This window comes from Rissa tridactyla, chromosome 1 (genome assembly GCF_028500815.1).
Source record: "Rissa tridactyla isolate bRisTri1 chromosome 1, bRisTri1.patW.cur.20221130, whole genome shotgun sequence".
NCBI classification, from domain to species: Eukaryota; Metazoa; Chordata; class Aves; order Charadriiformes; family Laridae; genus Rissa; species Rissa tridactyla.
Window position 1 is genome coordinate 32,392,695 of NC_071466.1, and position 10,595 is coordinate 32,403,289.

General features: G+C 45.5%; 1 protein-coding gene across 1 annotated transcript; it reads left to right on the top strand.

Annotated features, from left to right (window-relative positions):
- Positions 1 to 1,700: 1,700 nt before the first annotated feature.
- DLEU7 (deleted in lymphocytic leukemia 7) lies at positions 1,701 to 9,851 on the top strand. Its single transcript, XM_054188323.1, is given in 3 exon segments — positions 1,701 to 1,801; positions 1,979 to 2,162; positions 9,645 to 9,851. Coding segments are annotated over 3 exon segments (492 nt in total).
- Positions 9,852 to 10,595: the final 744 nt, after the last annotated feature.

Here is a 10,595-nt window from a genome sequence, read left to right on the forward strand (position 1 = left end):
GGGTCCCAAAACATGTCACCGTGGGAGTCAGCATCATTATCCTCATTTCCCATAGCGGAAGACTGAGGGACTTGCCCCAGGGCAAGCAGCAGACCAGCCATGGAGCTGAAACGAGAACTTTTCCATGCTAGTCCCTGCTTGGCACTCTTTGTTCTTTGCTGTGTGACCAAAAAATGGGTCTCCAAACGGGTAGTTTATCTCTAGCCCTGGGATGGGATCGATACACCTGATTTTGGGAGAGGTGGTGACAGTAAAGCCCTGCTCTGAGGAGCAGGAGAAAGATCAGCATTTCTCCAGAGGGAATTGCCGTGAGGTGTTCTGCCAAGCGACTGAGGCAACGTAGGGGGACCAGGTACATCCCCCCTTATTTCTCCTTAACCAAGCAGATTTGTCTGCATTTATAAAGAATACAAAGCCGAGAGAATGCTACCTAAAGTTTAACTAGGGAGCAAATGGAAAGTTTAGATAAAAGTCTTTTGAGGAAAAATAATGAGCAGAATTACAGTAGAAACAGTTGCTATATGGATAAGGCAAAATATTGGACAAGGAAAACATCTCTGAGAAGAAAGGACAAGGGCAGAGCTATTATAGCCTCTGAGGCCTTTTCCCTCAGACTTCTTATTTTATAACATATTTCTAAAACACAACACCCACAACTGTTTTTCTTCATCTATCAAAGCATAAAATTGCCAGTCCTTTGACCTAACTTAAATGAAGGAAGTAGCAATGTTAGGTTTAATTAAAAACAGCAAATATTTGTACAGCTGTCCCTGGTTTCACAGCACAGAAATAGGTTTAGCATCAAATCTTACAGTTTTAAATCCTCTGGGAACCATATACAAAAACATATAGGATCCTTCTGGCTGACTTGCCAAAGCCAGAAATGCCTTTTTTTTGGAGTTATTTCAGGTGGGGCTCATTCAGCCTTCCCGTTTCCAACCCACTGTTTTCCTACTTGAAATTTTTTTTTTTTCCTTTTTGCCGTGCTCCAAACGCAGTACTGTCAGCTTGACAGGTTTGGATGCATTTGATGCATTTTGGGGTTGTGAATAATAATGATAGTAATAAAACTGAGGCTAGGCTGAAAAGTTTTGACTTATCAACAGCCGCAGCTTTTTTGATGGAAACCCTGATGGCCGGACCCAGCTGGGTGTTTCAAGGGGTCTCTGCCTCTCGGTGTGGGTGTCACTGGGAGGCACCTGGCGTGGGATGCAGGAGCATCAACCAGCTCTGCGCCGGGCATCCCCAAAAGCGGGAGGGGGTTGGAATGAAAGGTTTCGCTCCTGGCCCTTTCTCTCTTTTTTAATTACACATTGAAAAATGTTGTAAAATCCTTCAGCAGCCAGCTTTATAACGCAGCCCCCAGAGGGCTGACTCCACGCGCACCCCTCCCCCTCGAACGGGCCAGCCTTGGCAAGCCCGCTCCCAGCAGGGACCAGGGGAGGATTTACACCGCCTTGTGCAAAAGGCTCAGCATCCTCGAGCTCTGCACCCACCCACCCGTCCCTCCCTGGACCTGCAGGTTTCAACATGCTGAAGCCACCCTGGGGGGGCTGAAGAGGCTGTTGGGGCGGGCGGCCACCCACCACGGGGCCAGAGATAAGAGGGAAGAGGGAGGGAAGGAGCCAAACCAGGTTTAAAAAGCTTTCCTTCCCACTCCAGACTCCAGGTCTGGAGGAGGATGGGAGGTGGGAAGGCTGATGGCTGGTCCAGCCACTCTCCTTGTGTCCATCGGGCACCAAGCAGGGGCTCTCCGCACCCTCCAGGCTGCCGCAGCCCCCCATCCTCCCCACAGCCCCCTGTAGCCTTCCCACACCCAAACCTTCAGTGCCAGCAGCTCTGTCCCAGCTTGGCAGAGCCCGGGAGAGGAGAAGGAGGTGTCCGAGCCTGGTAGGGCTCAGGAGCTGCAGGAAGAGAGAAAAGCTCCAGGGAAAAGCCCTAAGGAAGGAGAAGAGAGTGGAGATCTATCTCCTCTCAGCCCAGATGAGCCCAGGCCAGAGAGGGTGGCCTGGCCATGGCTGGAGAGGCATGAGACGCTTCGAGAGATGGCTCTGCACAGCAAGATGTCCCGACTAGCAGAAGCGACTTCCCGGCTTGTACAAGTAGAACAGACTCTCCTGCTCCCTCTCCTACAGCAGCATCCCTTTTCTCTCCACGCAAAAGCAAGTAAGAGAGAGACAGAAGTACACTCATTTCAGGCTTTTGGCAGAAGGGCAGTGGATTGCACCCATAATTGCATGTGCTGGGTCTTGCCATGCGGACTGGAAGAGTTTCATTTACATTAATTTTCAGTTAAGTAATTTAAGGCTACAGCCTGCAAAATAGAAAGCTACTGACAGTTCAGTGTAGTTGCATCACAGGGATTCAGGGGATAAAAACACTTTTTGGCAGAATGAAGTCTTACTGACATGCTGAGTTGCCTGGAAAGATTATTTAGAGCTTTTTCAGAAGACAGCTTTATATGTCTAAATTCCTATAAATGCACATAAAGTCTTAAACTATAAAGCTATTCTCCAGTTCTAGAAGAGCCAAAAACCAACACAAGATGCAGAGATGACTGGTAACCCGCAAGTGAAACACGACAAACCCACAGAGCCCATGGCTGTTCCAGATTGACACAGTATATATCCAGCATACGAGACCCAATGAACAAATACCTGAAAAAAGCCTCAATTTTCCGACAAATATGATGCTCATGCATATTTACCCAGGAAGAAGTTTAAGAAAAAGCCTAGATATGGGCTTGCAATTCATGGGTTTAGTTGTTGGAGTCCAATATGTCTTCTCTGTCTTGTTCCAAGTCAGTTTACGCTGGCATTGCCCAAAAGGTCTTTACCTTATGATGAGTCTTGAGTGTACCATGTAGAACAAGATGGCAGTTCTTATCCAATTTTTAGTACCAGAGGTGCATGCCACAGAAACCCTACCAGTAGTAGACACCAATTGCTGGGCTAAAGTGAGAATCTGCTCTTTTACTTTTATACCAACCTTCCCAGCACAGACCAGCGCAATATGGGAAGGTGGGGGATACTGAAGTAGCAAAAATTTAACCAGTTAAAGTTTCATCTGGTGGATAAATATTTGTGAACAAAATTTTCCTATGACTTCTGGTTTCTCAGCATCTTGGTGATGAATTTGAGACATTGCACAATACTGTTGTCACGTGTGCTACATCAATATACTGACTCCAGCTGTCTTTGTGACTGTCCACAATTTGTTAAAAATCAAATCCAAGCTATCTCAAGTCAAGATACAACTCATCCATAAATTCAGTCACCAAGATTCAGAAGCAACCTTTGAACACTTGAGTCCAAATATTTTCCGTTTCCAGAAACATCCATCTCAGAATTCACCAGGAATAAATACACCTAGGGATGGAAGGGGCAATATTGGAAGCTATGCATGACCTGAAAAGAGTGTGTTAAAAATCAAATGAAATTGTTAGACATTATTCTCAAAAATGAGAATACAGCGACAGGTTGCACTTCTGCAATATCATTTTTCCAGTAAGACTTCTGCATTGCTCATAATTTAAAATAAACAAAGCTAATGACATTTATTTTTTGTACAAACAAATGCTAGCATGATGAAATACAGCCACTTCAATGAAGGTTTTATTTTCTTCCTCTTCTTTCCCAGAACTACTTTAATATCTACTCGTACGAAAGCACGTGCTTAGATACCGCTGGGAATACAGTTCACTTTGGATTCTGATTTTCCTGTTATATTTGATGCTAAGTTAGGTCCTTTTTCACTGAAAACCCATTATCATGGCCCATTGAGCTCTGGGACTTTCTCCCCTTCCCCTCTACAATGAGGTTACATAAATTCTGTGCTACGTTTCCTCAGACCCTTCGTCACGGATAACTGACCCCTTTAATTGCGAGTAGTTTCACTGCTGCAGATTTGATTTTGAAGTAAATTGGATTCCAAGGGATCCATTTATATTATAACCTGTTCATAAATTCAGATGAACAAGCCCTTAAAAATAAGCTCTAAGCCAACAAGTTGGCCAAAGTCCCTTCAAAATGGCAGCCCTCAGTAGCACGTCCTTCCACTCACTGTTTTTGAGGGAAAGCTCTTGGTTTATGTCCCAGAGACACTCACTCGTGCTAGCAGCCAGTATTTGATACTTCTCATTCATTGTTATGGTTATGTCTTTTTCAGTTCCTTCTTGACAATCCTGACTTTCCCGTTTTCCACTTGTTCGTTGTTTTCCTTCTGTTGGTTTACGGTATCGGTATTGGTTTCTCAGACGAACTGGTTCAAAAAAATCACTCTATAAAATGGTCCCGAAACAGATAGGCATAGGCTTGAAGAAAAAAAATAGATTCAAGGAACGGGAGGGACAACACTGAAATAGCTCATCCCCTGTAGGCACTGGGAAAAACTCTTTCTGCTGTGCCCCAGTGCCCATTAGACGGTGCTAGTCCTCAGCAATTAAAAGGTGGGTGTTAATTTCTGGTGAAAAGTGACACCCTCGCAAGGATTTGGGGCAAATCCTTTGCTTGCGACAGCGAGCACTTTGTTACTGTTTCTTCCTGCAGCACGGCTGCAAAGAGCCTCCTTGGCCAAAGGGTCTGCGTGAAGATGGAGATGGGCGAGGGGCCTCTTCCCACCCTGGTCCTGGGATCCAGGTGGCCGCCTCGCCCCGCTGCCCGACTGGCTGTTTACTGGCATCGCACCCACAAGCAAACCCCTTGCCCCTTCAGCCTCCACAAAGACACCCTGTAATAATGTCCCCGTTTTCTCCCTCCCCTAATTACACACTGCCAAGGTGAACAGAAGGGCTTAGTTTTTTATTTTTATTTTTTTTTAAACAGGGATTAGGTATTTTAAGCAGCAACGTGAGTGCATTTGAAAAGGAAAAATACAAGGTATAAAAGCTTTCCTGAAATAGCAGTGTGCGGCTTGCCCTGGCTGTGCTCAGGTGCAGCTACGCATTACTCCGGCTTTCTGATAACATCCTGTCTCCCGCGCCGAAGTTACCAAGGGGTTGCGAGGACGGCACTAAATCAGAAATGTGTAGTGGATTGGACTGGGCCAATCTCGACGGCAGCCAGCAGGGAATGGAATATAAATCACGCTAAGAAGTTAAAATAGCCAACCCATTTGCAAAACAGCCATGGTATTTTCTTTAAGGGGGAAAAGAAAATAGTGTCCTTAAAAGGAGCCAGATTGGCAGGGTGGGATAATAAAAAGAACTTCTGACTGTGCAAGTTTCTCCTGCCCCTGTGCTACGGTGCCGCTGCCCTGCCCGGGGCGGAGGAAGAAGGTCGGGGAGGCAGGCTCGGCGCCCCTCACCGAGAGGAGCAGCATCAGCAGAACTGCACATCCGCCTGTGGTCCCCTTGCCCTGGATCTGCCGGCGGGGCGAGACAGTGCAGTTGCTGTGAAATCAGCCCAGCGACACTTAATTTGTACCGAGAGCAAGTCACATCAAGTGACGGCACGAAGGCAGCCCTGCCAGGGTTCCCGCAGGCGGGCAGGGGGACGGTGCATCGCTTCTGCCCACAGCGGTGCCAGCCGCAGGCTTTGTTTTCCTGCTATACCGAGACCCATCCCGGGGGAACAGAACAGAGACCGCAAGTTCACGGCAGGCCAAGCGGCAGCACAGCATCGGGCGTCGCTGGCTTTGGCCACAGGCGAACCGAAGACCTGGAGATGTCCTGCTCCTCAGGGGTGGTGCCGCCAGGCATCTCTGCCGGTTGCTCAGCCCAGGGCTCTTCACCCGGGGCATTTGCACATTTCGGGGGAGGAATATGGAATGGGTGGCTGTTGCTAGATGACATTTCTAATGGTAGTTAATACGCTTGTTTTCTGGTTGCTGATTTCCTGATACAAATCAGCGATCGGTTCTCAGTACCAGAGTGACTCATTCTTCCTTACGCGAGAGATCCGAGGACTGATTCATAAATAATGGCTTAGGGGTGACGGAAACGAGATAAATTGCTTTCATTAGAACTCGCATAAAACAGCAGCAGGGTCCCTGCTTGCCACCACAGATTGAACAAATGTGCCAGCATGCACGTTTTTCATTTTGCAGTCACTGATATTTTGAAATTGTTCCTGGATCTAATAGCTTTGAATGAACATTTTTTAAAGTAATTAATACGAAGAGTGATCCTGGAAAAAATTGCCTCACCCTCCATAAAGTTATTTGCAAGCTGTAGGCATCAATACTCGTTTGTGTGGATATTATTTTTTTTTTTAAATACTGACAAACGGACAATTTGAAGTTCTTCAAGTGAGGAATTGCCTCCAAGACCTTTCTGGAAGCTCAGAGGAAATATGCTTAGGCGATTCCATTTTATTAATACGATAGTTCTGCGCTCCGCGTGCATCTGCACCTGCTGTGTTAGAAAGAGGCTTTGCAGCAGAAAACCACAGAATGAACTACACGAGGGGCTTGGGGAGGGTTTTTTTTTTTTTTTTCCACAGGAATAGTAACTTTGAAAGAAATTATTAACCACTCCACCATTCTCGGTGGTATGTGTCTTAGGACATATCTTCCAAATGCAACCGTTTCAGAAAACAGCAGGTGAGAGATGGATACACACTTGAGGTGGGGCTTATCTGTCCCATGGAGATTTCCTTAAGACTGACCTGCTCAAACCGCGTTTCCTTTAGGGTCATCAGAGAGAAAGAGGCACTCCAGATTCAGTTCATCCTATAAAAGTAATGAAAAAAGTTTATCTGACCCAAAGATGGGTCAGATAAACTGTTCCTATTGCTCCCCACTGACCACATGCAGAGCCGCTGGAGAAAAACTGCAGCTCAGGCTTTCATGCGCCCAAGGAATGCCACAGGAATCACTTTCTAAAATGACCATTTTATTCCTCCAGAAGTTGAGCTATCCCGAGAATTTATACTGGAAAAATATAAAACAGGTCAGTCGGGGTGGAGGCACTGAATTACCACGAATGGACGTTAGGAGCTCTGGCACTCCTACCCCGACTCCCAGATTTTGGCCCTCTGATCGTGGAGAGCATCCAGCACCTGGACCAGAGCACCACCACTGCCACTCTGCCTTCAGTGGAAATTTTGTCTACCAGGGTGCATGGAGATTAAGAAAAAATGTTGAGGGTTGGCAGCGGGCCGGGGTCTAAAATTTGAGCCTGCTGAAGAAAAAGGCAGCTGTCTGTAAGAACCAGCTGTAGGAATCTGTTTGATGGGTCAGGTTTGCACCTCTGGTAAAATAAAAGATGGAAGAAAGTAGTTTGTATCTTCTCTAAGGAAGCCTTCATAAAATTGGCCTCTCCATAAATGCAAAGCAACTTGGTGGATAGTATCAATTTTACGTTAAGGTTCGAAAATAAAAGCTGGGCCATCAGAAACATCCTGAAACTTCAGGCTACCACTGAGTGACATCTGCATGAAACAAACCCAGAGCAGTGGAAAATTTTAAGCCTTAAATTAGAGAGCCTTGAAACGAGTAGGCCATGCTGTTTTTATTCTGGGGGAGGTTCTCTATTAACTCATTTGTCTAAACATATGGATCTTGAAAAATGAAAGCTGCAGGGAGGATCTGCTCCTGTCCTGCAACTGAAAACACTTAAAATCAAATCTCTGCAAATATTCCCATTACCTTCTCTTAAATGGCAAAGTACTGCAGGAGCTGTTGCTCTCTATCAGTTCAGCTCACAAGGGCCCTATTTCCTGAAGTTAAAATGGAAAGAATTTTTAGTCTGAAACTTTCTTTTCCTTCAGTATGTTGCTGCCCACTTTTACTGAAAGGAGGGAGATAAGTCAAGTTTTTATTCTTTATTACACATGTATCCTAAAGCTCCCATGTGCTGGACACCTGCAAAAGCTAGCAGAACTAGCTTGTTTACTTAGTGCAATTTATTTGACCTTTTAATATATTTGAGTAAGGATTTTATACCTAAGGCAACTTTACAGAACAGATTTGAAAGGTGACCTTCAAAGGAAACATCAAAATCTTTCTGAAAAAGGAAACTTTGGAAATATACGTGAAAAAAGGCTGCTTTTCAGCTAACCTCCTGACTCAGGACTCCCTGGCTTTTTGGCACGGGGACGTACCAGAGCAATGAGTTCACCTCGCCCACAGCAGACCCACAACCACTATCGTACAATACCTAAGGGCCCAAGAATGGTGTTGGATGGCTAGCTTCGGTATTTCCATAACGAACGCCTTCTATTTGCTGGCTGGGGCAGTCATTCAGCACCAGTTTTGATGTTAACCCGCATTTTAATCCTTCAACTGCAAATCCTTTTTGTTGTTACCATTATGAAGCTGGGATTGTCTAGGCGAAATGGAGTTTTTAAAACTGGGTTCTTTGTTGTTTTTAATAACAAAGGTAAAACCCACAATAGGTCTGAACCTTCATGCTTTTAAGAATAACATTAAAACTCAATTTCCTCTCAGCTAAAAACACAGGCTGCTACTAACTAAAAGTGTAAATACATCAAGTGAAGGAGGTAAGAGGTGCCAAAATCTGGTGTGCACCACACGCAATGGGAGAAGGTTCCCCCTTCCCCTACAGCTTGCCCTGGAGCATTCATTGTGCATGGGACCTCATGAAGGCATAAGCTGTGACTGAGACCGCATTTGCACATAAAGTTTAGGATGACAGAGGCTAATCCTGCTGCCAGAAGAAGATGTCTTGTCCTCTTCCCCTCCAAAAGCTCATTCCCAGCACTGAGATGCTCCTCCCTTTGTGCTGTCCCTTTCCCAGAGCAAACCAGGCTGAGGAACCACTGCAAGTTAAAGCTCTACTTCTACCATCTGCTCCTCCCTCTTTTAGGGGTAGAGGGGAATGTTTTCTTTTAGTGGTTGTGTAAACGTGCATAGTAGATGTGCACCCCCTTACAGTGCTCACAAACCCATGTTGGCCCAGCTCAATGCCAGGCAGAAGGTTGCCCCTGCGGTAGGCAAGGTCCTACAGCCAGCAGCTCTACATGTCCTCAGGGGAAAACTGGCTCCACTGAGCTATTTTCCACACACAGCAGGCAGGGTTTTCCGTGAGCTGCAACATACGATGTTGGTTTGACTGGATTAAGGAATGCATTTGCCCAACGCAGTGCATTTCCCCGGTGTTAGAGCAGCACTTCTCATGCTGCCGGCCATGCCACACCTGAGGGACTGGGAAGTCTTCATAATTTCTTATGGTGTGCAATGGGCAGAGCTGTCAAGGTCACCTGCCTCACTGGTGATCCCAGTCGCATCACAGATGAGGGACACTGCATGGAAGTGATGTTTCAGTGAGGGCTGCCACCACAAACTCCCCTTGGGGCCACGGGGACCTCTCCAGAGGCGTCTGGTTATTACATTTCCCTGAGGTCCTACCCTTGCCCATCAGGGTAGGGGAAGTTGAATTGCTTGAGGACAGCTACAAAAGGTCTGCCTGGTAGAAACACAACTAAAAAAAATTAATTGCTGATACCTGGGGAAGAAAGTGCCCCTTAAAAGTGAGTAGGTGAAACTGCTACCCAAGGCTTCCTGCCAAGACAGCTTGCAGCAGTATTTAACTAGGTTCCACTAGATGTATCTCAAAACTGAAGGTGTTTCACACTAAATCAGAGATGAGCATTCATGATTAGGAAGTTTCTGCTTAGAAAATCATGCTCAGAAATCTTGGGGAGCATTATTTTTCACTCACTTCTTTTTGCTTTTGCTTTTAGGATGGCATTGAGATAACAAACATCTGTAGTCACATGGCTTTACAAAGAGAGGGACGACAATTTGAGAGAGACTTATATGAAGCCCACTAGTTTTTGAAGACCATCATAGAGAAACTCATATGTTCCTTGGCAGTTTTCCCCTCAGATACATATATCCCAGTCCGATATGCTCTGAGACAAATCCTGCAAAATCTCCTGGCAATGTGAAACAGCAGGCTGCTTGGCCAAGGAACGAGCAAGGCCAATGAGCTGTAATGGTGCTATAAAAATAACAGATAACTTGAAAGGTGAATCCTGGAGATTTTACTGTAGCGAGAGTTCCTGCTGACTTTACATCAGTGACGACTTCCCAATGGAGATGGCGTTCCTGCAAAGTACTGAATAACCTTCTCACATCAAATCCATATCAAAGTCATGTTAATGAGAGCTGGGAACATCTCCAGAAGTTGCTCTGGAGGAACGGGAATTCGTTCTTAAATAATAAGGTCTCAAAATGAATACAGAAAGGTGGAGGCTGAGAAGACAACTATCAGAAATCTCTCTATTTTCGTCACAGCTGAGGAAACCGTGTTTTCAAGCAATTCTTTATGGCGTGGACACTTGAGAGAGACAGAGAAAATATAGTGCTTAACTATGGACTCTTTCATGAGAAGGTATACAGCCTGATTACGCTGCAAATAAAGACAGCCTGCTAAATCTTTACTGCATTTACCATAATAAGCCAACAAACCACTGGAAAGATGAAGGTGCAGTATCTTCTGTTGAGGAAAAAAAAAAAAAAGAAGAAAAATATGTGAGACCAGTGGGATCAATCACTTTAAAGCAATAAAAGGTCTTGTTAGATGATCCAGTGGAGGTGAATGGAAAGCAAAGCAAAAGAGGCATTAACACGGTGAAGCAAAGGTATTTATAAACTGAGGTGAAACATTTGCGAAGATTGCTTTGCAGAGC